Genomic DNA, 27,151 nt, shown 5'->3' on the forward strand with positions numbered 1-27,151 from the left:
AAATAAACCCTGAAACACCCCCAAAGATCTACTGTGTTAAGTCTTACGCCATCCTTTCTCTCCTTAAAGATTATGTGTGGTTTAAAACCATAGAAAATCTGGCATGTTCATTAGTTTGTCAAAAATATGAAATAGGTGAAGAGGGTAATCGCCATATGTCCTTTAGAATATAGTGATGTGTAGCACTTTTCTAATCCGAGAAGCTGCTATTTTAACACTGTGAATACTTTGTTTTTATTTATTTTGCATTGTGAGAGGTTCTGTTGCTTCTCCACTTCATGTCTTAGTAATTTCCCTGGCAGATAAACTCTGACAGTTCAAACACTTAAAGTGATTGCTTTCCTTCATATGAAAAGCAGAGACTGAAAAACTAATTTTACTGAAACGTCTGTATTAGTTAGCAAAGCTAGAGCTGACTAATGAAGGCAGCAATTTTTCCAGAAGATGTGTTTAACTAGGGAATTATAACGCCTCCTTTGGTAGGATGCATACAAAACATAAACTTAAGAACTCCACTAGAATATTAACACATTTAACAACAAAAAAAAAATGAACGCAAATGCATTCACATTGAACATGGTACGCTTTAAAGAAAACACAGAATACTGGGCAGTGTGGGAATAAAAATGTTGTTTTTGCAGAGTTAGGTTGTTTAAAGGTGAGGAGTGGGGTATTGAGATATGCTTGCAGTGATAAGAAAACTTAGCAGGCATCCTTGTAAAATGCAGACAACCAGACTCCTTAGAACAATTAGGTGAAAATCACGGTGTTAAGTCAAGTCAGATAACTGAAGAAACATTACCGCTTCAAACAGTAAAAAAGTCAAAAGAAATTTGAAATTTAACAGGCCAGCAACTGAAGGCCATGCATTGTCTATGAAGCATCAGATAGATTGTGAACCTGGATTACCCATTCAGTGGGGAAACAGGGGAGGGTCCTGTCATCAAAAAGTGTATAAACTGTTTTGGCACCAGTAGGTGTGCTCCTGCTTGTGGGACAACCCCCATTGCAATCACAAATAAATTACTACTTCACTGAGATCCTTGCCTGAGCCTAAGTTATTGGCTACGGAGTGTTTCTCACAGGCAGGCAGAAGACTAAATTTCTTACCACATTATGCACAAGCTAGAGAATCATCTTTTTACTAGGTCAATGTAGTTATTTTCTATCAGAGGTTGTTGTGAAAACCCCAAAATACATTTGCTAAATTCTCCTGAAATTGGACTTAGTTTGGTCAACTAGGAGGATCAGTTACTAGAAGGGTCAATTACTAATATCATATTGTGAACAAAACACACATTATAGAAAGGTGTATGCAAGCGCTTACAGTTTTAGGGGACTTCGTGCTCACAAATTACACAAACTAGTTTGTGCGCACAGCTGGAGGCAGCTGGCAGGACATCCAGCCTTGTGAATACACATGTCCGTGCTTACTAATGCAGTGTCACAGGGAGCGGTGGAATATAAAGAGGTATGCAGGCTGACCATCCAGGTGACAAATACCTGGTGGTGTTGTGATGACTAAGAATACGTTAACAATGTTTCTGAGTACCACTGTTTTTTTTATTTAAACACAGGACAACTTGAGTTCTTCACCAAAACTAAAATGTGCACTTTTCATCTACTTTACCATGTCTCCTCTGTGTGTCAGTGAGTTCCCAGGGCAAATCAGAGGGTCCTCAGGCATCAGTCCTTGTCTGGCACCATCCAAATATACCTCAGCTATGAGCCACTTTTTGTCTGATATGAAATGACTATGGACTACTAAGTTCTGTACTGTGAAAGTCCTTGGGGAGTATACTATTGGTAAAGATGGCTTTAGAATGGCCTTGGTGCAGTGGAGATAAGATGTAGCAGCTTTTGGTACCACTGCACATCACAAACTAATTTTTATGGATTTTCTTCCGCATGTCTTATCTTTGATGCATAAATTAATCCACTGATTTGTTAATTAAAAAAATAGGTTCAGCTGTGATGCCTTGAAAAAAAATATTGGAGAATAAAAAAGGAATTTCAGTGGAAGCAGAGACTTTTACTGTTTCCCTCTTAAATATTCTATAAAGTTGCAATTCACTACATGTCTGCATTCTGCAAAAATGACAGTGCTGACAGCATAAAATCACAAAAAGCTCATAAAGGATTTTTTTTTGTTTGTTTGTTTGTGCTTTTGAAAGATCTAATATTTCACCAATGGTGTGAACAACAACTGCTAAGGTGCTTTTTACCAGGTTTGCTTATTCTCAAGAAAGTATTGTGTGGGAAATGCACTATAGGAATGTGCAAATGGTTTAGCTTAATGAAGTGAGACTTACACAGGTTGACATAACAACACTTACTACTTGAGAAAATAACACACAGCTTTCAAAGCCACTGTGTAAAGGAAATAAAACTCCCAGTGAGGCAGATCAGTAATGCAGAGGTGAGTTCATTTATCCAGTGACCAAGAAAAGTCCTGAGCATTGTTGACTAATATTGCTTCCTAACAAGAGTAATGATTAAAACAAGCATCTGTTTCACAAGCTCATCTGCTGTTGGAAAACTGCAAATCTGATAGCGCAGAGTTATTATGGGAAGGGAAATTTGTAAGAACTTGGGTAAATGGAATTTTTATTAGTAGCAGTTTAAGAAAATAGATACGAACATGCTCAGCTGCAGAACTCTCAGCTACCCAGACAGATTATGAATTTTAGGGGTACCCTAGTCCTAATGTTATGCTACTTTGCAATCATCTAGGAGGAAAGGTAGGCAAAAGAGAATGCTAATCAGCATTGAAGATTATGTCATATGAGGATATAGATAAAGCATCTACAGTATTGGAGACTTTTTTTTCTTCAAGTCTTGCTTGCTCCTATAGAAGAATGAAAATCAAGAATAAAAAACAAAAACCCCAAATCCAACATGCTGAATAATTTTTTCAGGAAAAGAAAAAAGAAAACATAACTGAACGGGTTACTGCGGAAGGAAAGAAGACATCATTAAAGTGCCATAACTAATGTAAGAATTGCTAGAGAGGAAAGACCATTTATCTCAGCTTTTTGTGTTGCATTTACAGTTCATGACATATGTGGGCTAGTCTTCAAATATCGTGGTATTCTGCTTGCTGTCAAAATCTGGATTTTGTTTTTAAAGACACATTTTATTTGAGTAGGTGAAATGCTACTAACCTGTTAATTTGTAAACCATACTTTTCTGTCTTTCTTATATAAATAAAATTTATAAATTTCTTTATAAACATTTAAAATAAAAATATAAACACATTTATATATAAATATATAATTATATTTCTTTATAAAGATTTGTCTTCATAAATATTTTTTTTACCATCTTAAATAATAGTTTTTTTTTTTTTTTTTACCCACAACAGAACACACACCTTAGTCTGTTGGCACACTTCATACAATCTGTTAATTATGGATTATTTAATAGATATTTAGTAGTTCAACTTTTACTTAATGCTAAATAAAAGCAAAAAATAGTTTTGTTGAACAGGTGAAAGTATTTTAAAAAATGTTTGTACATAATTGCTTCTAAATGCTGCTTAAAGCTGTGATTTTTTTTTTTTATGCTACAAACCTTGGAAATGAGTTATAGTTTGATAAATTTGGCTGCTTTTTGTATAATGTGTTAAATGGAGCTATTCTATGCTGTAATTTAATGCACAGACATAATCTTGTTAATGTCAAATTTGTTTCCATAGGAAACTACAGAGATGAAAATTACTTTTGCATGAGTTAATTGAAACCTTTCTAATCTTAATTCCATTTATCTGCATTTATCTGGAATTTCACAGCATAGTTTGCTTATACTTTCTTAATGGGACTACCTGGTTACCTCTGTTCAGAAAAACAAACAAACAAAAAAACCTGAAATATTTACATCTAGGAAAGAGACAGCTATTTATCAGACCTGTCGCTTCAGTGACAGATCCCCCCAGCTGACTGCCTAGGTACGGTGCATACAATTTAGACACTTTAGAAGTATTCTGCCTAAATATTTTATGGGTCTGGGCATTTGTCATTCTATCAAAGTCTTCAGGCCCACATGTAGATTTCTGTAGGAATTCCTGAGCATTGCATGTAAAGCTGGAACTAAAGTTACTGGAGTGGAAATATGATTTACCTATATTTGATATAATACTTTTGCACATAATCTACTTTGCTTTCAATTTTTATTTTTATTTTTTAATAAAAGACAACTAATTGATATAGCTCATTTCTGCTGTATTTTGCCATGTGGGGAAAAGCAAAACAAATATTAGCTCTTTTTTCTTTCCCTTTTATCAGCTCCCAGTGTGTCAAACACAAAAGAATGATTTAGTGAAGATGTAAGCAATCTTTTTTAGACTAAACAAACTGGAGGTCAAAACAAAATTCTACATTATGATAGTCTGCTTACCACTATTTTGTCATTGACTTGACCAAAAAGAAAAGTGGGTTGTATCCCACTTTACTATCTTCATTATGGCAAACTGCTCTCATTCATATAATCCTGTAAGAACTCCTCCCCGTTAAGCTACGGCAGACAAGAAGAGTTAATGAAGAAACTCATTTTGTTCAGGCTATTTTATTTTAATGTCAGGAGAGCAGAGAGCCTAGTTTTTTCTCTGTTTATACAGCTCCCTGTCCTGCAATGTGTAATAGGCCTAATCTGAATATAGGGACTGCCATTTGGTTGTGGTATTTTGACTGCATAATTTGAAAGACATACTGCTCATAATGTGGCACTGAGGACATTAACAACATTTAATTTTTCTTAGAATTAGTTTTGCTTTAACTGAGATATAATTTATTCTGTTAAAATTATCTGGCTTTTTTTGCCCTCCACAAGCAAAAAATGTAACTATTTTCTCTTGTAAGGAAGCTGCTTACAGGCTTTATTTCTGGCTTTAAGTACTAGTTTAACAAGGCAAATTGGCCATTAGCATTTATGGTCTTGGAATGTCTAGGGAATTATCTATTCCAATTGGAGGACAAATACTTTAGGGGCACTTGGATATGAATGAAAAAAAATAGAACATGAATGTACTTCTCTGCAAGAAATTGCCCTAATGAGAAACAAACAAAACCTTGAATGTAGGTTGCAGGGGCAAAGTGTTTTGTGGTTCACTACACTGCCAGCAGCAACATCCCAGCCACTTTCCCCATTCAGGTCAAAGCCTGGTGCTGATCAGGTTTTGGAATGAAATTCCACCCTAAAATGTATATAAGAGATTAGTGAGGAGACTGAAAGTGCTGTAAATATATTTTTTTTTTTTTGTGAAAATTAAACTTGTGCTTTTTTTATTTGTTATAATTTATAAAGATGAGGAAATAAGTATTTTGGACTTTTCTTTTCAATAGAGCTGTTTTTCTTAAATATTGCGTATTAATTCTGCCCCTCCTTGAGTTTGTTGGAGCAGCTGTTAAAGGCCTATTTATTTTTATTAATGTGTTACTGTTACCATAGCACCATGCTCTTTTTTAAAAATATAAGTTAGTCTTTGTTGCTCACTGGGTCTTCTAAAAAAAAAAAAAAAGGTATCCCTTTATTTGGGAGGTTCATCTGGAAGTTGCTATTCATTACTGTCCAGTGAGCAGGAAATGGGGGAGTATTTTACCTCTGCAGAGCCCTGCTGTAAATGTTTTAATACAAAAACTGTGTGTTTTCCAATTCTCTAATGCATTAGTTCTAAGGTTTATGAAAGTATGAAACTTGTCTCAAGAAAAAGCTGATATATATGTAACTTCTTTTCTTCAAGCCAGCTAGTGATAATAAGGATAGTATATTCATGATATAAGTATTGCTTTTTAACAAGAAGGCAGGTTTCTGTGTCTTGAAAAGATGTTAATTTCATAATTAGCTTTCAAAACAGGCAGTTAAAAACACAGATAATAGTTATTGTTAGAAATAGTCAGAAACATTTATGACTGTTATCTGCAAGCACATGTACACACCTACAGAAGGTGAATTCCAAAAATAGACTGAGATCTTGAGCATTTTAAAATGTTTTCTGATACATTAGTCAAATAAGCATGATTTTGTTTAAATAAATACATATGACAAGTTTGAAGTATTCACGTAGAAGACTAGCAGTTGGCCAAGCAAGCATTTGCTACCTTGTTTTTTTGTGCTATTTAACTAAAACAAAACAAGCAAACAAACAAAAAACAACAGCCAGGCTTTCAAAATCAATGCTATTTCATCACCAAAATGGTAATAATTCAAAAAAGAATATATTAGCGTTTATTCTGATTAGCCAAATGAATTTTTACAAGTGTAGAACTGTAATCCTCGTTCATACACATGGTCATTCAACATGGGAAGACTAGAATCGGCAAGTACTGAAACACATATTTATGCCCCTTTCCTGTTGACTGGACTTCAGGCACTTTTAAAGTCTTAATATATATAAAAGGAAATAAAACCAAGCATTTTCTGGACTGTTGAGTAGCAGCTCTTGCTGAAATAGTGCCTAATCTTGGATAGAAGTAAGCCCTCAGATATTGAAAAGTGCACTTAAAAATATTTTCATAGCTTTTTAGAAATTCTGAAAGACTTCACACTATCTGCCTAGTAAAACATTTCAATTTAGAGTGTCAGCTGAAAGCCCAAGCATAGCTCTTTTTTATTTTAGTTTGTAGGGTATTACACAAATGCATCAATGGGGATTAGTAGGAAATGTGACTGTTATTAGCCTTAGAAAATATGTTCAGGAATAATAAAAGATGCTTACTATCACAAACCTCATAAGAGAATCTCTCTCCTTCTTTCTTCTGCTCAGTGGATTGCAAGTCAAAGGCATTAGACAAAGACATGACACATTACAGACAAAGCACAAGGCACATATTTTGCAAAATTTTCAGATACAGGCAAAACATACCAATACATAAAAAAGCAAAGTATGGTCCAATAGAAATGTTAAAGTAAAGCTGACAGTACAGACTACAACACAAAACACTCAGTGCTGATAGAACTTTACAGATCATTAGCATATTTCTGTGAAATAATGCTAAGTCTTTCTGGCATTGCCAGGGCATTAAATAGTTCTGCATATACTGTTTTTGAAATTCTGATTTTCTTTGCAAGCAGAAGTGAAGGCTGTTACTGGGTTGAAAACATGGTGCTAATGATCTCTAAGGAACTTTGAGTGATCCAGGAAAAAAATACAACTCACCTCCTTCCCTCCCATGGACTCAAACATTTTCTCGAGCTGGACTCGTAACTGTTGAATGTTGTTCATCAAGATACAGGGCTAAAAAGAAAACACAAGATGTGAGAAATAGGCATATTTCTTTTATGCATGAATATGTGCATTCATAGTCTCTAGGCTGAAGGCAAGTTCTTCAGCAGCCCTACATTCATGCAGTTAGGTTCTTAGAGACAAATCTGTGTTTCCTGAGCTCTGCTGCCTCTCCTTCCTTATTTCACACTCCTCTTTGCCCAGCCAGCAAACCCACACAGCCAGTGACTGTCCGTTATGCCCTTAAGACAATGTTGCCCCGCAGGAGACTGAATACCTTCTCCCAACCAGCTGGGCAGTTTTCAGATCTCAGTGTTTTCCCTTGGAAAATTGGAAAAAAAAGATGAGAAGGTATATTCAGAAACAGAACACACAGATTTTTACTCACCACATTTTCTTTATCACAATATGAGCTGAAGTAATTTGAAATAATTGCAGCATACTGAAGCAGCACCTTGTTGATAGTCTAGGAGAGGAGAAGAAAGTTTTAAATGATATCATCACGCAAAACAAAAATAAAAAATGAACACAAAAAGGTTTGTAAAAGTTACAGATTTTACAGGTGCTTACATATTTTGTATGTCTTATTTAACTTCAGATTTAATTTAAACAATCCAGTGAACACATTTTCAAATCCTTGCATGGCAGATGGTGTTTTGTTCTTAATGGAATGTAATCTTCAATACCAGAGGGACTATTGTTGTCATACTGATTTTGAGAAGCACTGAGGGCTCTAGTCCTTTGCAGTGTGCTACATACCTAATGGAAGGGTAGCAAACTCAAAAAATCCTCTAGGGTGACAACGCATAGATTAAAAATATAATGGAAAAATAAGACCAAGGGAGCACTTTTCAAAGCTTAGCAATATGAGCTTAGTTTGCAATACCTTGTAAATAAGAACTTTGCAAATGGAAAAATATTACAATGGAAACACAGGAATAAAGTCAATGCAAACTATTTTAAAGATATCACAGCTATATTGGAAATATGAAGCTTGTGAGGAAGTGTTACAATCCAAACAGAAAGCTGGCCTAACTAAGTTGAGTTTATCAAGCAGCAGGTGAATAAGAACTACCACCTCAGGGCTTCAACCAACAATGCTTTATTGCCATACCTTGAATTTTACCTTCCCTTGCACTGACTAATTAGATAGTAACATTTCTCTGAGCTGCTCCATTAGTTGGATAGTAATCAGTGCTTAGCAAGAATAATAACTGGTTATATAAGCAATACATACATATGAAATCTCAGGATATAATTTTATAAACTGGTAAATGATTTTGTGAAAATAGACAAAAATAGTGTTTTAAGAACAAACCAGACAGTATGTCTTTCTAGGGATCACAGTCAGAGCTAGAAGGGATTGCTTCTGAATAACACTGGAATTAGCTTTTAAGTACAGTGTTAACACAATGGCACTCTCTCTGAAACTTATGTGAGATGCACTGATTTTAACCTACCTTTGCAAATCTTCTCATTAAATGAGATAGTGCTTCTGGATTAGGACATTCTAGTTTCCTGATAATCTCAAAGCTTTGATTGAGCTGTGTGAAGACATCAACCACAGAACAAGAAAAAAGGGCATGATCTGATGTTTGCTGAAACTAGAGAAAGAAGACATTCAAGTGAGTTAATACTTGTTTGAACTGTATAACTGTTTTTGAAATTCCTCCTAGAATCAGAATAAGTAACAAATAAATAAAATCTTACTGGTAATACTGAGAATTGTGACTTTTCACCTTTATGTTACTTTCAGTCCCCTTAGAAATAAAAACAAAATTCTCTTTCATGACATCATTATCACATAAGTGTTTAGTAAAGTTATAGACTGAAGTCTATGAGGAATGTAGGCAGATGGAATTAGAGCAGGAGTTTGTTCATAGGGTTATCTTTTAAGTATTGTTACTGACTGTTTATTTTAGGAGGCCTAATGAGCATTCTGCAGGATCAAGTGTACTTCTGGTTTTGCAGTACTAAATAACTGTGTTGCCTTAGTACATTCTTTTTCTTTGCTTTAAAAAATAAGGACTCACCCCATCTTTTTTGTCCCTTTCTAGTGCTCCATGAAGATACTCCATTGAGACATCCTCATTTTCATCCAGCCACTGAATGACAAATGGTTCAAACCACCTGAATATTAGAAACAATCTTGTAAAGTAAGTACATTCCATAAAGATCCTGAGAGAAGAGGTGCCACCCCACCCAGCAGTTTGGCACTTTGTGCCTCCATATTTGTTCTAGTTGTCAAAAAGTCTTTCATCCTAGAAAAAAATTTGTCACCAAAGGCACTGTGGCTACCAAAATGTTTTTCAGGCTTCATCTCCACACTATTCTAAATGGTCTACCCCAATGATGTAGAATTTGCAGTTGCCATTGGAGAAATGAACCCATGTTTTCAGGGGATCATATTCATATTTATTTTAGAATGTCTCTTTTTTCAGTATTGTTTCTTTTTTACCTTTATTATTATTATTATTTGCATGTGAAATAACTTGGAGAAAGCTTTTCTTTAATAAAATGTCAGCTGTTCAATTCTTATTCAATTTACCTAGATTTTTTTGAAGCAGTGACAGCTGCCCAATCATTTTGGCAAACCGGAAAACTTGCTGAAGATTAAAGATTGTAAATAAATATTGCTTGTACAGAAGTGTACGATTGAATTTATTAATTTCAGAAGGAAAGGTGAAAATGAAAACAGCAGATGAATATTAATCCATTGCAGTGATAATAATTTCAGTAGTGTATCCCATTAGCTTTGTATCTTGATCCAGATTTGTGTATGAAATGAATGCAGGGGCCAAGAACTAATATTGCTGCTGTTCCCACATTTCATTCCTTACTCAGGAAGTAAGTAATTCATTTCCTCACTCAGGAAACTTAACTATTAACAGTTTTAAAAATTAATTTTGTACAATGAAGAATTAAAGAGGATGAAGTGAAAAAAGCATATTTAAAATTATTAGTGCTACACCTTTTGATATCTTGCACAAACTTGAGCAAAACTTTTTGAAGAAAATAAAATGCACCAAGCCCAAACTCACGGGATACTTCCCTACACACTACTTACAGAGAGTATTCAGGCACTGCATCCTTGAAAGCATGGAGCTCTCGCACATACTCATTATAAAACCATTTCACTTTGAAGTGCAAATTCATGTAATCCGTGCTCTTGCATAACCGCTGCTTTTCATGTTCTGCAATGGAAGGAGTTGAAATAAAAGCATTTAATAACATTTTGACAGTAAATAACATTCTTGTGTCTCAATGCACTACTGATACAGTAACAATGCAGTACTTGCATTTTAAAGCCCAACTGGTTTGATTTTTTTTTTTGAGGTAGTAGCAGCTGTGGAGTTTCTGAGTACCCTTAGGAAAAAACAAACAAACAAATAAATAAAAAAACAGAAAACAAAGACCAAACTACAAGTTAGGACTTTCAACTCTCTTTGCTGCAGTGAGAAAACCTCACAGATTTACTGACTCTGTTGTTTAGATTCTTCTTTGGTTGTTACAAATTCCATAAAAAGCTGTTTTAGGTGTCAAGTTAGAAAAGAAGACTGTAGCTGTATAGTAACGAAATGCAGTAACAGCTGTACATGTCAGTCCTATCTGTGAATCCTGCATTTGCAAATGGGCTCCATTTATCACATTCAGTTAAGAATGAGAAAGAGGAGACAAATTTGCAGCTCTACAGCCATGTGATTTATAGATGGCACAAGTAGAAAAACTGCCTTAATAAAATGGATTTGAAGATTATCAAATGGGCTTCTCCACCTTTTCAATGGCTTCCTATTTTTAACATAATGGATATGAAGATGATTGCAGGAGTAATGAAACCACCTGTTACTTTGGAGCAATTGTATCTGGAACTTTTTATTCACTAACTTCCTGTTTCATAAGAAACCTGAGAGAAGAATACCAGGTCAAGGAAGGACTCACACCTTGAAGCTCAATTCTAAATCCTCTCCCCTAACCACTTCCACTTCCTGTATTTTTAAAGGCTATTTTAATTGGTTTGTAACAAATGTATATATTTCTTTCAGGATTATGACCCTTATTTTAGCCTTTCCACTGTGCTCCACGTTCTTTTCTATCCATCCACTTCAGACCCTGAACACCAAATCCATTCTTTCATTTTATTAGCTAGGAGGCACTTTATCCTTGCTCAAGTTTTTCATTTCCTTTTCCCACAGCAGGAAACTGTGGATTCACAAATCTTGAGCAGAGTAATCTTTCCTTTACTTTCTGCACACGGCTTCCTAAAATCTCCACAGATGGCATCTGTTTGAAGTGTCTTGTCACTTTCACAGTCTTCCTTAAACCAAAAATCTCTTATTCCTGCTCACTTAAAAAGTGAACTAGTACAGATGCCCAGCAGGAGTGACATTATTTTGTAAATATTATGCATAAACATTTCACCTCTTTCAAACCATCTTTCTGGTCCTCACTTCTGCCCGCATCGTAAATTTTATTACAAATTACAAAGATTTTTCGTTCATATTTGGATGTGAATCTAATTTAAAATAATAGTGGAAGCATCCCATCCTCTGTCATACACACACCTGAATACACGACTCAGTAGTCTGTCAGTGTAAATACACTATGAAACATTCTCTGGTTTTCAGATCTGACCAGGTACATTAACAGGAACTTTTTAGGTTTTTTATTATGCTAAATCAATGCTCCATTAATATCACAGTACCTTCCCCCCACCCACCCCCCAAAAAAAAAAAAGTTTTAGAAGCATGTTATTACACAGTGAATTACTAAGGTTTTGTGTGAATCAACTTATGAAATACTCCCGGGGGCTCTTACTGCCTTTTTAGCATTGTGTTACCATTTGCACCTTTATTAACTTTTCATTACTCTAAAGAAAAAACAGTAAATCAGCTTCTGTCTAAACATTGCATTTGAGAGTACTACAAATTCTCCCTAGCATAATTATTGGTTTCTAGCTTTAAACAGAACCATAGAGAAAGATTTATGCCTACTCTCATGGTTCTTACTTTCTACACACTTGAAGAATCTTATTTTTCTGTTCTGGTAGGAATTTTTCCACAATCTGTTAATGTAGATAGCTAGATTACCAAACATTTGCTCAATAACAGGTAGTTCTTATAAGTGAGACCAGTCTTTGAGAACACCTGTCTTACTGCTATCAAATTATTTACACATCTATTGTTTAAATTAAGAAAAATCCCTTATTGCATTCCCAATAAAGTGGAAATTCTGAAATGAATAGAATTTTTTCTTTCGAGTTTTACATGAACGAGTTATTAGTTTACACTATGCAACTTAAGAAAGCTGTAGTATCACAAACCATGCAAATGCTTATTTCATTTCTAGTAATCAGCTACTACCAGTGATGGGCAAATTTGTCCAGGAGGGTACAACTTATATTTTCTTTTGGAAGTTTAGATCTAACTTATATTAGAAATGGGTACACAAGTAATTCATGATAAATTGAGTGATTTTTTTTTTCTTCTCTAGGCTATTATACTGTGGAAAGAATATTTCAAAAATCTTATAGGATATTACATGTGGCTACATATAGGTGAAAAATACATACTAAAATCCTAATATTAACATATAAGAATATCAGAAAATACTTTGCATGGTCTACAAAATCATTTGGTATCTATGCATATTATTTCTTCAGCATACAGAAAGAAAAGAACAGGTGAGACAGGTGCACATAAGAGTCAGCCCATGACAATTTTAACTGGATGATATTAGATGAGTTCATTCACAATAACCGTGAATGTAGGTTAGAAAGCATAGGAACATCACTGTAGGCATTCTGAATTTAGATTAGGACCCATGGATGTTTCCACAATTTCTAAAAAACTCACACAAGTTAATACAAATGTGAAACAACACAGGCTATATATTTTCAGTTTGAAGATCTAGTGCTATAGACTTAATCTCTGTACTATTGAAATGAAATGAAAGACTATAAGTGAATGTAACATATTGGATCAGGCCATGGATGAAGAAGAAAGCAAATTTAAAGTTCATAACTGGCTTAGAAGGAAACATTACATTCTACTAGACATTTCATCTCAGTGTTTTTACACTTTGCTAAAGGCAATGGAAGTCACTGGTTATTAACGGAAATACAGAGCAGGACACAACTAATTTATAATTATGTGTAATTTACATTTGTTTTGATAATGTGAAATACTACTGACCTTTCTGAAAGGGCTCTTTGTGTCAGGGTAAATATAATAAACTGAAAACTAAGACTGAAAAACTTGTTCTGTCATTACCTCTTTTTTTTTTTTTTTTTAAATTGCAATTCCTACAACTGATTTGCAATTGATAATAATAAAAAAAAATCTCTTCTAATTCTCATTTAAAAAATGTCCTTTCACAAGAGACTTCTACATACTCAATTTTATCTCTGCATTTGCTCAGAAATTTTCATCAAAATATCTTTGAACACTTCACAGACATAATGGATTCCACCTTGAACATCTTTATGCAATGATTAAACTGTGTTATTCACAATGTACAAATGTGGAACTATGAAATTTACTAAGGGAATGTATATAAATTATGAAAGGCAACATGGATGTGCACAGATTTCTTAACCACAGAATCATATTTCCTCAGTGAACAGAAACTAAGAAATGAAGGCAGAATTAATTGTGAACTGTGAGGAAAAAAAGGATTTACAGTTTTTTGTTTGTTTGTTTGTTTGTTTGTTTTTTGTCTTGCCTGTAGTGGAAGTGAGCTAATCAATGCTTGACTTAATGAAGACTGCTTTAAAAGCTGAATTGACATCACCTTTTATATTCAAGAAGGAGCTCTCAAAATGAGTCCATTTGCTCAAAGCCCTGTGCTTTGCTCCATTTTCTCACTATGTTACACTAAACATTATGATACCCTAAAGATTTCAAATTACTTTTAACAAGTAAACTTTGATTTTAATTGAATATTATTGAGTTGTTTTTTACTCCTTATTGAAAAATTATCTTATTAGTCTCATAAATTAATTCTTCAGCATCAAATACTTCCCAAATAGTTCTGAAAGAAGTGGATGGTTATGTCATCAACAAGACAACTCAAAGATGCAGAACAGACTGATCAAGCATATACTTGCTCTGTCCTGTTCGCAACTAAGACAAAGAAAAATGCCATTACTGAAAATAATTCAATAAAATCAACCTCAGTATAGATTCTGCTCTTCAATTTAACATCAGTTAAATTTATATACCATGAAAGCTAAACAGATCAATTATATTCAAAGAACAAACACTCAGAGAAAAAAATCCGCCTTTGGGTATACGTGTCTACTATGATTGCGAAAGGAAATAACCACTTGCATCCAAGGACTGAAATAATCTGTGCTTTCTTACTGTTAGTGGAATTCTTCCTTTGTACATAGATTTATCATGGAAAGCCCAAGGAAATGCAAGCTATGAATGGATCAGAAGAAATTGTCCATTCTATCTGATAGGAGATCTATGACAATAATTAAAACCCTGGTTCTAAAGAATATAGTGGAAGTTTCAAATGCTTCATACTGGAAACATTTGGACTTGATTCTCTGCTCTTTGGCTTGACAGAAGATTGCAAACTGAGCATAACACCCTTCCAAATAGGCGTGGTAGCATTTTGTAAACAATTAGTAGAATAAACTGCAGAACAGGAAGAATCAGACAGCAAGATAAATTCAAGGCTTTAGTAATTACCTGTGTTTTATCTGGATCAGCCTGTATAGCAGAAGAAAAGGCAAAAACACAGAGACATTCTCTAATTGCTACCCCAGAAATTGCACTTAAAGCTTATTAAAAGATAATGTGTAAACAAGCAGTTTTAATGGATTTATACTATTCTCCCAAGGAGTACTGGGATGGGTATCAAATGTTTAGTTTAGATTTAATGCACTTTCCCATAGGGGGAAATTTAACAGTGCATCTAGTAAAAAACAAAACAACACAAAACAAACCCACTAGTGAATCTCTATACATGGATAAGTCCTGAAAGTAAAAACCTGAGTCTTCAACTTAATAAAACTGGGGCTGGGAGAATAACAGTTTTTTGCAGACATATGGTCTGATTTTTGTGTGGTCCTGTGTGGAGCCAGGGTTTGGATTCAATGATCATTGTGGGTCTCTTCCAACTCAGAATATTCTATGAATCTGTGAGGAAAGCTTGTATGAAGTGGCTTAATTTGAAGTTTAGGATTAAGCAAGATTAAAAATATCGTGAAGGTTGCTTGTTATATTCAAGTTTCTTTTTCTCTAAGGTTTTATTCCAGTAGATAATGAAAAATAAGAAAGGTGACATTGGTCAATGCTTCTAGAAAGGAAAAAGTACAAAATACAAGTTGGTTCACAAGGTGATTAACTCACAGAATTCATGAAAAGATACAACTGGATCCCACTCCTACTTTGTGAGCATTATGCAGCTCCACTCTGACAGAAAAAGGGGGAAAAGCTCTCAAGAAAAAGGAAAGGGAAATTCAAGCCCTAGCTGCTGGACTAAATCCCTGTATTAGGGGAATGTCCTGGAGGAAGGAGAAGGATGAACCTTTTCCCCAACACATGTTGAAGTGCACTAAAAACACAGGTCCCTCAAGTGACTTTCTGGGGGACAAAATCACAATTTTTGCTTGATTACTTCTGCCCCCCAGCAATATAATTACTCTGGAAAAAAAGGTGTAAGTCTAGTTTTTGTAAAAATATGAGCTGCAGTGAGGTTGCATCATCTTAAAGATGTAGAACAATAATAAATCACAAGAAGAAATATGAGGCATAATATAGTTCCAGGCTAATAAAATATAGAGGAAATCTTGGCTGCCCTTTGGTATAAGATGGAGATGTCTTTCTGCTCCTACAGATGATATCACAGAATAGTTTAGGTTGGAAGGGACCTCTGCAGGTCATCTGGTCCATATCCCTGCTGAAGCAGGGACACCTAGAGCAGGTTGCCCAGGACCATGTCCAGCAGCCTTTTGAAAATTTCCAAGGAGGGAGACTCCACAGTCTCTCTGAGCAACCTGTGCTTGTGCTCCATCACCCACACAGTACAGAAGAGCTTCCTGATGTTCAGATGGAACTTCCCATGTTCCAGTTTGTGCCCATTGCCTCTTGTCCTGGCACTGGGCATGACTGAAGATAACGTGGCTCTCTCATCTTTGCACCCTCCTTTCAGGTATTTATGCACATTGATAAGATCACCCCCTGAGCCTTCTCTTCTCCAGGCTGAACAGTCCCAGCTCTCTCAGCATCTCATCATAGGAGAGGTGCTCCGGTCCCTTGATCGTTTTGGTAGCCCTCCAATGGACTCTCTCCAGTATGTCTAGGTCTTTATATACAGCCCTTTCAGCTGAACAGAACACATCTCCCTTATTTGCATACTCAACTTACTAGTTTACAGAAAAGACAGAGACATGTGATGTATAAATTAATTACCCATAGTTATTAATCACTGTAGGTTTCATTTAAATTATCATATACTGTTTAATTGTCAATGTACTGTGGTAGTACTAGAAAATGGTGACTAGCAAAATTGTCTTGCTCTGAAGTAGGCAGCCTTCAGGAAAAGTTGTTACAGAAATGATTTACAATCAGTGACTGCCTGGGTAAGAGCTAATAACAATGTTCACAGTAAGATTAATTTTCAGTGGATAAAAGAAGATTAAATGAGGCCAGAGCTTTCATTATCAAATATATGGGGCAATATACACTGCTATTACTGTCAACTTTAAGACTAAATAATGACGTCAGACATCCACTGCATTTTCTCCAGCAACATCTGGCACAATGAATACACCTAAAATGAGAAATAAAGAATGACCAAATAGCATTTCTAACTCTCTTCTTCTTCCAGTCATATCATATTCAATTTTATTATCTGCCAGTGGAAAGTTTATTATTAAACCCAGTTGTAACCAGGTTGTCCTTTTCCCTTTCTTTCTCAATTCCCCGTGAGGTTACATTTGACTCTCCTCTCCTCAGGTCTCTGTAAAAACAAGGATAAATCCCGTTTGTTAAAGTGTGTGAATACAGAATGAGACTCACAAATCAAAACGTTTCATAGTTTGATACCCTCATGAAATCCTGCATTCTGATGGATGCTGCCTTTCTTTCTCTTCCATAACCTGTGCCTCCCCACCCCAAATCTGCTCTGTAGTCTTCCTCTAAGCCAAGGCTGCATTCTACCTTAATAGAAACTTTGTAAATTGCTAAGTTGGAGTGAAAACGGACTTGAAATTTGTCACCGAATGGTGTGACCATTTTGGACAACAACAAACTAAAAAAGCAAATTATATTAAGTGCCTAAAATGGTGTAAAGACTTTCAGTTTCTTCTATTTTTATATGGCGTGACACTTCAGAATATTCCTTCTGCAGGACTGAGGCTGTCTCTTACTGTATCTACACAACAGCTAATTCATTTCTGGCCTCATCCTGATCTTGACTTCTGGCCATTACCAGAATTAGATTATCATAATAACAACAATTAGAATGTACTATTTCTATCAAACTGGATAACTTTGGACATTTGATCTGACGTATTCAAAAATCAGAGAAAAAGTATGAAAAACACTTCTGAGGACATAGAATAAAAAAGATACTTCTAAAATTGTATGTCTAATTTCATCTCATTACTCTCTCATCATCTTTTAACCTTTCCATCCTCATGCTTGGAAAAGAAAAGATTTCTTACCATATGAAATCAGTAACAAATTATTTGCACTGCTGTTAGAATTCTCTCTGTTCACATTGGCTTGTACTATAAATACAGAATACTTTAAGGACCAGACAGTACAGAAATGTAAACATCCTATGAACTCAGGTATGCTTGTATAAACTGAACGCCAAAAAACAATGTATAATCAATTTTGCATATCACTGCTACCTCATGAATAAGCTGCAGAGAGGGAAAAAAAAAGGGCCAAACCTACCTTAAAGGAGTCTATATCAAGGTGGGAATCAGTCTCTTCTCCTAGGCACCAAGTGATAAGACAAGAGGAGATGGCCTTAAGTTGCGCCAGGGGAGGCTTAGCTTGGATATTAGGAAAAAATTCTTCACTGAAAGGGTTGTGAAGCATTGGAACAGTCTGCCCAGGGAAGTAGTTGAGTCTTTGCCCCTGGAGGTCTTCAAAATACATGTAGATGTAGAGCTTAGTGACATGGTTTAATGGTGGACTTGGCAGCGCTAGGTTAAAGGTTGGACTAGATCATCTTAGAGGTCTTTTCCAACCTAAATGATTCTATGAGTCTAAGTCAGTTCTCAAAGAAAAATGTGTGATACCTTTTCCATGCAGAATCTATACAGGAAAATAATCCTAAGCTCCTTAGATCAGAAAGAAAATTAAAACTAGTGTAGAATAAATTTGTTGAAGTTTTCACAGAACTTCTAGTATTATCCAAAGGCAAAACATAGTTATTAATCTGAAACAAAAGAAAATCTAGAATGAAATGAATAATTCAGTGCCAGATTTTAGTGCAGTCTATTGTTTGCAAGGCATGTCAACCTGGCACAGTGTAGCCCTGATCTCAGCAGCTGTGGAGACTGGATCTGTGCTTTGGGATGCCCCTTTTTCTCCTCACCCATTAAGTGAGCTGTTTGCCCTGACAGCAACCATCTACCCTGTCACATGCAAATATGCTACCATAGTATTCATACAGATGTGCAGCCACTGTGATCGAGCAAAAGGCCACTGCTGTGGAAGCTGCTGTTCCCTCTGTCTTCTACATCTCACAGCAGCAGTCTCCTAGCATCCTTCCATGCCCATCACAGAGGTCTGGACTGTTTCTGGGGAAGAATCAAGGGGGAAGACAAGATGGAAGGGTGTAATGACTGCTGCTTCTTGATTCCTAGGACCTATTGGCTCCTATTACAAAGGGGTCAGACAGCACTACTGAAGAGCAGCAGTTCTTCACAGCAGTAGCTGCAGCTCCTTACATCCCCTGAGTAGATGATGAGGCATTCAGCTGGTCAGAGGACATAGCCTGGACAGCCATTCTCGCTGCTCTCAGGAAAAAGGGAAAATAACAGTGCAAACTAGTTGTTCCAGTATTCATCTTCTGTTAGAGGATGGAGTTATGATGTATTCATTCCCTGAATTTATGTTGATTTGAGCAGTGGGTAGGAATTAATAAAGTGGGAGAAAAAAACCAACCAACCAACAACAACGAAAAAAAAACCACACAAGAAACAGAAGCAGGATCTTAGATAAACTATTTTTTTGTTTGTTTTAATCACATCAGTGATACTTTTTCAAATGATGGACTTTTTCATTGTCTCTTGATTGGATGCAGAAAGGGATCAATTTTATAACACCAAAATGATGCTTGAGAAGATTAATACTAAATTGGATCAGGTAGAGGTTGTGATAACAGCCCTGAACTCTACATATGAACAGATGGTAGTCTGCGTTAATAACTTAGAAGGCTAGACTTGGCATAGCAAAATGCGATGCATTTTAATGACGAACTCCATTAAAAACATGAGGATCAAGTGTGACCATATTTAAGGGCTTGCTTCTCCTAATTTTGCAGAATTGAAAGAGAAAGATCTTATTGTCATTATCCATTGCAGAATCAAACTCAGTTTGCAGAAGATTCAGGGAAAGAATTAATGATTTAAAGAACAGTAAAGCTGGAAAGAGGAGCAGAATGCTGATATATATTTTGTGACTACATTTATCAAGATTCCTGTTTAGGAATGAAACCACAGAAAGTGAAAGTATGTACATTTATCAGAATTTATAATAAATTTCAATTTCCTTTACTTATTCTTTATCCACAGGAACTGTTTCACTGTTGATTCTGAGAGTAACCTGGGATTTTTATTGAGAAAAATGGCATTTGCTCCTCTCAGAAAGACAGTATCAACAGCAAGAGTCAAGGCCATACACAGGGTCTCATTTGGAATAGACTTAAATAGTCAAGTGCCTTCTAATGAATCCTCTCAACCTCTTTCTAAATAAACAGTTATTACATTAATATTTGTTTTCAAGTCCTTATCCAGCCCAACCTTCCAATTTTGTATGATTAATTCTGCCTTAAGAGCTTCTTGTTCTATCTTCACAACCAGAATACAAAACATTGCTTGATCTGAAATTCAGGTATATGATCAAATACACTCCACTTAGCAGTTGGAGTGGTCTTCAGTGAATTGCCTTCTTGCAGTACAGAACATTGATAAGCACAGGGGTGCTCAGGTCTGACTGCGCGCAGAGTATAACTATGCATTCAAAGTTATGGAAGCCTGACAATATAATGGCAGTTAGAAATTCTTATTAGTCTTTATGCTAGTTACCTGTAAGTATGATCAGAACATTCAGTTACTGTACACTCATCTGTTGATACCTCCTTCTGATTTACAGCTTGTCTAGATAGCAAGCTGTTATCACTGATGTTTCCAGGAATATGTCCTAACCCAAAGTAGTGGCTTTCAGTTGGTCTTCATATTTCTCAGCTCTGATCAGCTTTCGCTGATCACTCTCAAAGAGATCAGTGATCTTCTGCCTAACCTTATCTTTCTCAAACTAGTTCTTCTGATCCTCTGACATGACTATAGAACATTGCCTTCTAATACTAGTTTGCAAATCTCTTCTTCTACCCATGCCTTAGATTTGGTTTCTTATGTCTTCTTCTGTCATTATACATATTATAATCACTGCTCCTGTAATTTCCTTCTTCCTTTCTTTCTGTCTTTAAGTTCTTCTGTTGCGCTTAGTGTGAAAATTCCAAAATTCAAATAATAAAACTATCAAATGAAAGTAACACAACAGTAGATGAACAAATCAATTCTCCCATTAACAGGTGCTTTAGTCACTTGTCTTTTCTCTCTTTATCATGACAAAAATCTGCAGTATCATCAAAGTACCATATTAACACATTAGACATCGTGGAGTGAATAATACAGAAAATAATCTTTGAATACGTTTTTTTTTTATCCTTTCTGCCTGTTGAGTTGCACTGTAGTTTAAATCCAACGTGCACTTATTTTCATCCCTAGCAGACATGTTCTGCAGTTAGTTAGTTAGGCTTGACTGAAGGCAACATGAGTTTTTCTTTCCTAAAAATCACAATATCTGGCTTATTCTAATTAGCTATTTCTGCAGTAGTGCAAGGAAAAAAATGGATAGCCCTTAAAGTCCTTTATTCTTCTGACTAGCTTTTTTCTTTTTTTTTATATGAAGGATGAGAGAAATTTGCTTTGTAAAAACAGTATTCTACATTATAATTCCTTTCCCATCACAATAAGTTTGACCATGAGTTTGTCAGTAAAAAGTTCATTGAATTCTTTACAATTGGTTTCTGAGATAGTCATTTTCCTTTTTTTCTTTAGAGAAACTCTGTAAAGGTTGCACACACACAAGACCAGTGGAATACATTTCATTACATAGCTTAGACAGCAAAAACCTAATTTTCCAATCAAATTCAGGTTTGATCCATTTAGTTCATTTTAGCTATACTCTTGACATCAGATGGAAGCTAAAATCCTCTTTTGCATTTCTCCCACATTTAAATCTGAACTCTGTTTAACAGATAAATAATATTTGTGAAGTTCAGATAAGACCATATTTTCTTCTTCACAGAAATATATTAGTTAGGATTTGACAAATTTCTGTTCAAGGGATGGTTTTAATAATGGTCTAAAATTAGTGTGATTGTATGTGCATGGGCTGGCAAATTTTTTATCATTTATTAAGCCTATTCCCTTAATTCTTAATTTTCAGCATTTTTTGGTGTAGGTATTTTTACTTGGTTTTCTGCAGTCATCACAATTTAATGAATGGGTCTGAAACCATTAGTAGGAGATTACCTGTTGTAGAGAAAAATATATTTTGCCCTTGGTTAACCATAGTACTACTCTATAGAACAAAAGGAAACTGCATTTGATTTTGTTGGAAATAGACCTGTCTTTAGAACACAAAGGAGGTTTCATTATCTGTATGTATTTACTCCATAACTTCATTCTGTAAATGTTTCCTATGGGCAAACTAGCAATTTTCAGCTAGTAAAAAAATCTGGAATGCCTGTAATAGGCATAATTGCCTCTCTAGCAAGCATATTTGTGATTTTTGGACATTGATGTTTATGTCAGATTTAGGTAATAAGAATTAACATTTCAATTTACAATTCTTTTGTTTCCTTGCTCCACAGATAACTTCATGTAGTCACAGTCTTCCTTTACAACGCTTTTTTACTAACCTATGAATCATCTTAAACAAGTATATCAGAGAAGTCCTACCACCTGCAGAAATGTGATTCCAGGTGTGATTTGCAATGGAGGTCAGTATGGGTGAACTCTCTAGTGCAATTAATATTTTTTTTATAATTACCTTCAAGAGCATATTTCATGTCCTGGGCAAACAGAGTCCACATGATTTCAGCACTGATTTTCCCCATGTTCAGCTCTTGAGGGAACCTGCAATCAATCACATTACATTAGTTCATCTGCTGCTAGAAATTATGCTTACAGCTGCACAGCAGTAAAGCAAATATTTGTACAAAGAAATTATTTTCCACAAAATAATTCCCCTATTATCCACTCACTGTATTTTCTGTTCTGCACCATCCATACTTCAAATAAAAACTTAAACTACCTCTAGTCTAATGTCAGGGGCCTAACGAATTAGATGAATGTTGCACCAATTTCATCACATAACGTGCTTTAAACCAAGGAACATTTATCTATCTTGCAGATAAATCCTGAACTTCAGGCAAATCAAGTAGCTTATGAAGAACCTGAAACTATTGGCTGAAATGTTTAGAACATACAGGTTTGCCTTAATTCCTTTAGCATCACACTGGAAAATAGTAAAGTTGTTTGTGAAGCTATATTAAGCTTATTAGGCTTATACTAAGGGACCTTGGCTTAGACTAAAGACCCTGTTTAGAGAGTTTCACTTTGAAGAAAGGACAAAATAATAAAGAATATGAAATGCGGAAAAATACATACTTCTAATTAAAACTTTTAGTTTTGGTCTTATGCTTCATTTGTCTTTGAAAAAGAGTCCTTTTGAGATATTTTTTGCTGCTACTAAGTATTTGTCCACATTTCATAGATGCTAGTTGTTTCTTACTCCATGTAAACAAAAAGCTTTAATCTTTCAGTTACTATTTTCACTGCTAGCTGCTATCAAAAGCTTACATTTTAGTGAGACGCTGTATTTTTTACATCATATTTGAAAGGAGAGCTTTTTTTTTTTTTTTTTTTAAGTCTGTCCTTACAGCAGTTGTGGGATTGATAATAATGTGAATGGTTTTCAGAGCACAGAAGCAGACCAAAGCAGGCCACACAACTAAAGAACAGAAAGTACTGCACAGATCCTCAGAGTAATAAAGAAGTTTTTAATACTACAGTGGTGCAAATAGAACCATATGAATACAAGCGCAATTCACCATAAATACATAAAATCATCAAAGACCAAATTCATGAGAAAACATACAGAGCTAGGGCTTTTGTCTTGTGTTTATTACACCACTTTACACTAGCAGAGAAAAGTATTTTCACCTTTTATTAAAGCACTAACCAAATTCAGAAAATATTCTGTAATAATTCATATAAAAAATTAAGTTTTAAATTTCTCATTGCCAAAGAAGGAATGAGAATGATGGACAACTATATGACACTAGCAATATGATCTAAGTGATGTATTCTTTTCAGTGGTAAATAGCATTACATGAGTGTTGCTCAAATTCAGATAATTATATCAGCTCTACCAGGCTACATACTACCCTGAGAATAAATAATATTGAAGTATGTGTATTTTTTAAGTGGGACATACTTGACCATGATCTTATCAACAAAGTGCTTACACAGTTCATTACCTGTCACTTTACAATGAAGCAATTGTTAGCATAAATCACTGGTATGCCTTCTTTTATGCTAATGGCTGCTCAATTACAGAAATTGATATTAATTCTTTTAAACATAAAGTTACTTTTATTCAAAAGCTCAAATGTATTAACTGTAACTGTCTTTAATTTCTTTACCTGCAGTCCAGTCTGAGTGCTTTCTGAGCACCAGACTTGAATTTTGACAATGTGTCTCTGAGGAAAGATTTAAAAGTTGTTTTAATATTGAGAATGTCTTTTGTCCATATAGCAAAGCTGGCCATACTGGAAGTCTGGGTCTGATAAACATGCACTTATTTGATTAGTTTTATATATCTGTGTTTATATTTTAACTTATAAAAACACATACACACACAAACTGCAATTATCCTTCTGTTATGTTAAATGAGTTCTGTACATTATCCTCAATTCACCCCACTTGACTTCAGTTAGGTACCTAAACTTGATGGTAAGAGATACCAACTTCTGTATCCTCGAGAAAGATATACATACGGCATAATCATCAACTGGACATGCCAATGAAGTTCCATAACCTTAAATAAGGTCTATATTACTTTAGGTTATGGAATAGTTAAAAACTGTTTCATGTCTATGTCACATTTTAAACGAATATACATGTTTTAAATCTTGACTTTTACTCTACATTTTAAACAACCTTCCCCATTGTTACATACCGCATTTGTGAATTCTATATGTGCCCACTTTAGAAGGGCACATACAAAGCTTGACACTGTGAAATACTAACCAAGGCTGTGTATGTAAGTACTATATATAAGTGCTAGCCTTTTTTCCTGTGGGCAGTTATGATTGGTATGGCATTGGTATGCACCGCTCCTGCCACAATTTATCCTCAGAGATAGCTTTATGCATGAATAGTCATATTTACTTCAATTTGGTTACTCATGTAAAAATAATTTATTATTTGCATTACAGTAGCATGTAGAAGCTTCTAATAGATTTAAGAAATTTATACACAGGAATTTTAAAATATGTAATGAGAAAAAATCGCTGACTTCAGAGCTCATATTTGAAAAAGACAAGAAATAGAATGGGGAAGAATACAAGGTAAAAGTGACTCTCTCAAGATCCTGTGACAGGTGATTGTCAGTCAGCAACAGAACTGTAGCTTTTGGATCTTCCTTCTGAGCCCTCTTCCCCATGAAGATGTGGTTCTAGTTTGCTTTAATACACATACATACATTTAAGTATATACACATACAATTACACAAATATTGAGAGAAAATGAAAAATAAGTAAGAATAGAAAATTCAGGTAACCTGTTAGCATTCATTTGATATCTATCCCTAAGTACACGATGCCCCAAAAGCTTACCATTTTCTTGTTCCTAGCTTTCACTTGGTCAGAGAGATGTTCTTAGTATCATCAGCCATATTCCACTGTCCTACTAAACTGATTGAATTGAATCCTACTAAACTGGTTGAATTACCAGCAGTATGAAAAATGCTCACATCAAGAATTTATGCAACAACCAGTAACGCAAACCGCCAAGGAGAACATGACTGAGATTGTATTATGCCTGTTGCTCTCACAGGCATAATTGTTTCTCAGAATGTTAAGTGCATGTAAAATTTTAAAATCCTTTTAATGTCCAGTTTCTAACATCTACACATCCATGGGTACAGCAGCAGAAGAACACAGGCTTGACATTTGCAACCACAATTAAAGCTGCTTGGAGGATCCTAAAAGTAACATTGCAAAAACAAAAACAGCTTCTTATAAATTCCATATTGTATTACATTCCTTCCTGACATCATGTTATAATGCTAAAACGAGTACTTGACAACTCTAGTGTGCAACTTTCAATTTGTTCTATAGATAATTCTGGTACATCCGGACTTGGGTTCCAAATGTCAGAAACAACAGTAGTGTTTTAATGTTTTAAGAGTAATGATAGGATAAGCTATATAAATCTGTTATTAGTTATTCTGTTATTACTAATTATGTGGTTTTTTTGTGTGTGTGGTTTTTTTTTTTTTTCCCTGAAAGTGACCTGCATATAGAATACTCAGACACTGATTAGAAAAGTCATATGTCAGAGTTTGCAGCAGTCTCCGCTGGTTTGGCACATTTGGGGCCACAGTAGAAGGCAAATTCCAACACGTACAAAACCACACTCAGAATTGAAAGGAAAAATTAGTCAAAGCATTAAGATATAAAGACTAAATGGCACCCCAAGAAGATTCTTTTCAATTAACCATATTTTTAAAATATGTCACATTTATATAATATGTCATATTTAAAAATATATTCACAGTCAAATTCTTTGTAGACCCTGGTGGTTAGATTAATGTAGAAGTTCTCTGTTTCTCTGACCAAATATGCAACAACTAGAGGTACACTCAGGGCCAGTTCTCCCTTTCTTATTAAGGTTTGATACAGGAGGATCTTCATTTAAAGACCAAAGAGCTCAGTGAGAAACCACCCTTCATTAAAGGAATGAAATTATTATTCAATTCCAAACAAGTAAGAGAGCTCAATGATTTCTTAGCATGACTTATTGCTGTGCACAAGATGTTAATGGATGATAAAGCTGCCAGTTTGGAATCAAAAACTAATCCAAATAAAAGCAAAGGGTATGCCAAGCACTCAGACAAGCTCAGCAGAAAGGGATCAAGTCTCCTCCTACTGTATAAACAGCTGGATTGCATAAGCTACCGGTCAAAAAGTTAGTTAGAGCTAAGTTGGATAGTCTAGGGCTGATTTTTGAAAATTGAAGGCCGAGGTGCCATCTCTAAGTTGGAGTTGAAGGCAAAAAAAAAAAAGCCTAAAAAATTTATAAAAGGGACAGTGATAGGACTGGAAGACAAGGAGCTTGCTTGGTGCTGTCTAGTACTTCTGCTGTGATAAAGGAACCACGAATCTACACACAACTCTAAGTAAATAAATACTGACTCATACCACATTTTTCTTACTCTAATGAAAATAACATTTCATGTTCCTGGATTTCCGATGAAGGTCTGGGCAAAAAGACTGAAGTTAATCCTATTTTACCTAAGCTCTATCTAAACTGTACTCCAGAAATTCAAGTACTGGAGTAAATCCCAAGTCAAACTCTTTGAAGGAAAATCAGATCAATCTCTT

The 27,151-nt window shown here is 35.1% G+C and overlaps 1 protein-coding gene across 2 annotated transcripts in view; it reads right to left on the reverse strand.

Annotated features, from left to right (window-relative positions):
- The window catches only part of UNC13C (unc-13 homolog C), a 171,207-nt gene that overhangs the window by 33,078 nt on the left and 110,978 nt on the right, over positions 1-27,151 (reverse strand). For both annotated transcript variants that reach the window (XM_083850451.1, XM_083850452.1), the window contains 7 exons: positions 22,531-22,616; positions 10,287-10,413; positions 9,253-9,349; positions 8,680-8,823; positions 7,608-7,685; positions 7,154-7,231; positions 6,723-6,752 (listed from right to left, as the gene is read on the reverse strand). In XM_083850451.1, coding sequence (XP_083706577.1) covers positions 6,723-6,752; positions 7,154-7,231; positions 7,608-7,685; positions 8,680-8,823; positions 9,253-9,349; positions 10,287-10,413; positions 22,531-22,616 — 640 coding nt within the window. The remainder of the gene's footprint in view (positions 1-6,722; positions 6,753-7,153; positions 7,232-7,607; positions 7,686-8,679; positions 8,824-9,252; positions 9,350-10,286; positions 10,414-22,530; positions 22,617-27,151) is intronic.

Source organism: Anser anser, assembly GCF_964211835.1.
Source record: "Anser anser genome assembly, chromosome: 10".
Lineage (NCBI taxonomy): Eukaryota > Metazoa > Chordata > Aves > Anseriformes > Anatidae > Anser > Anser anser.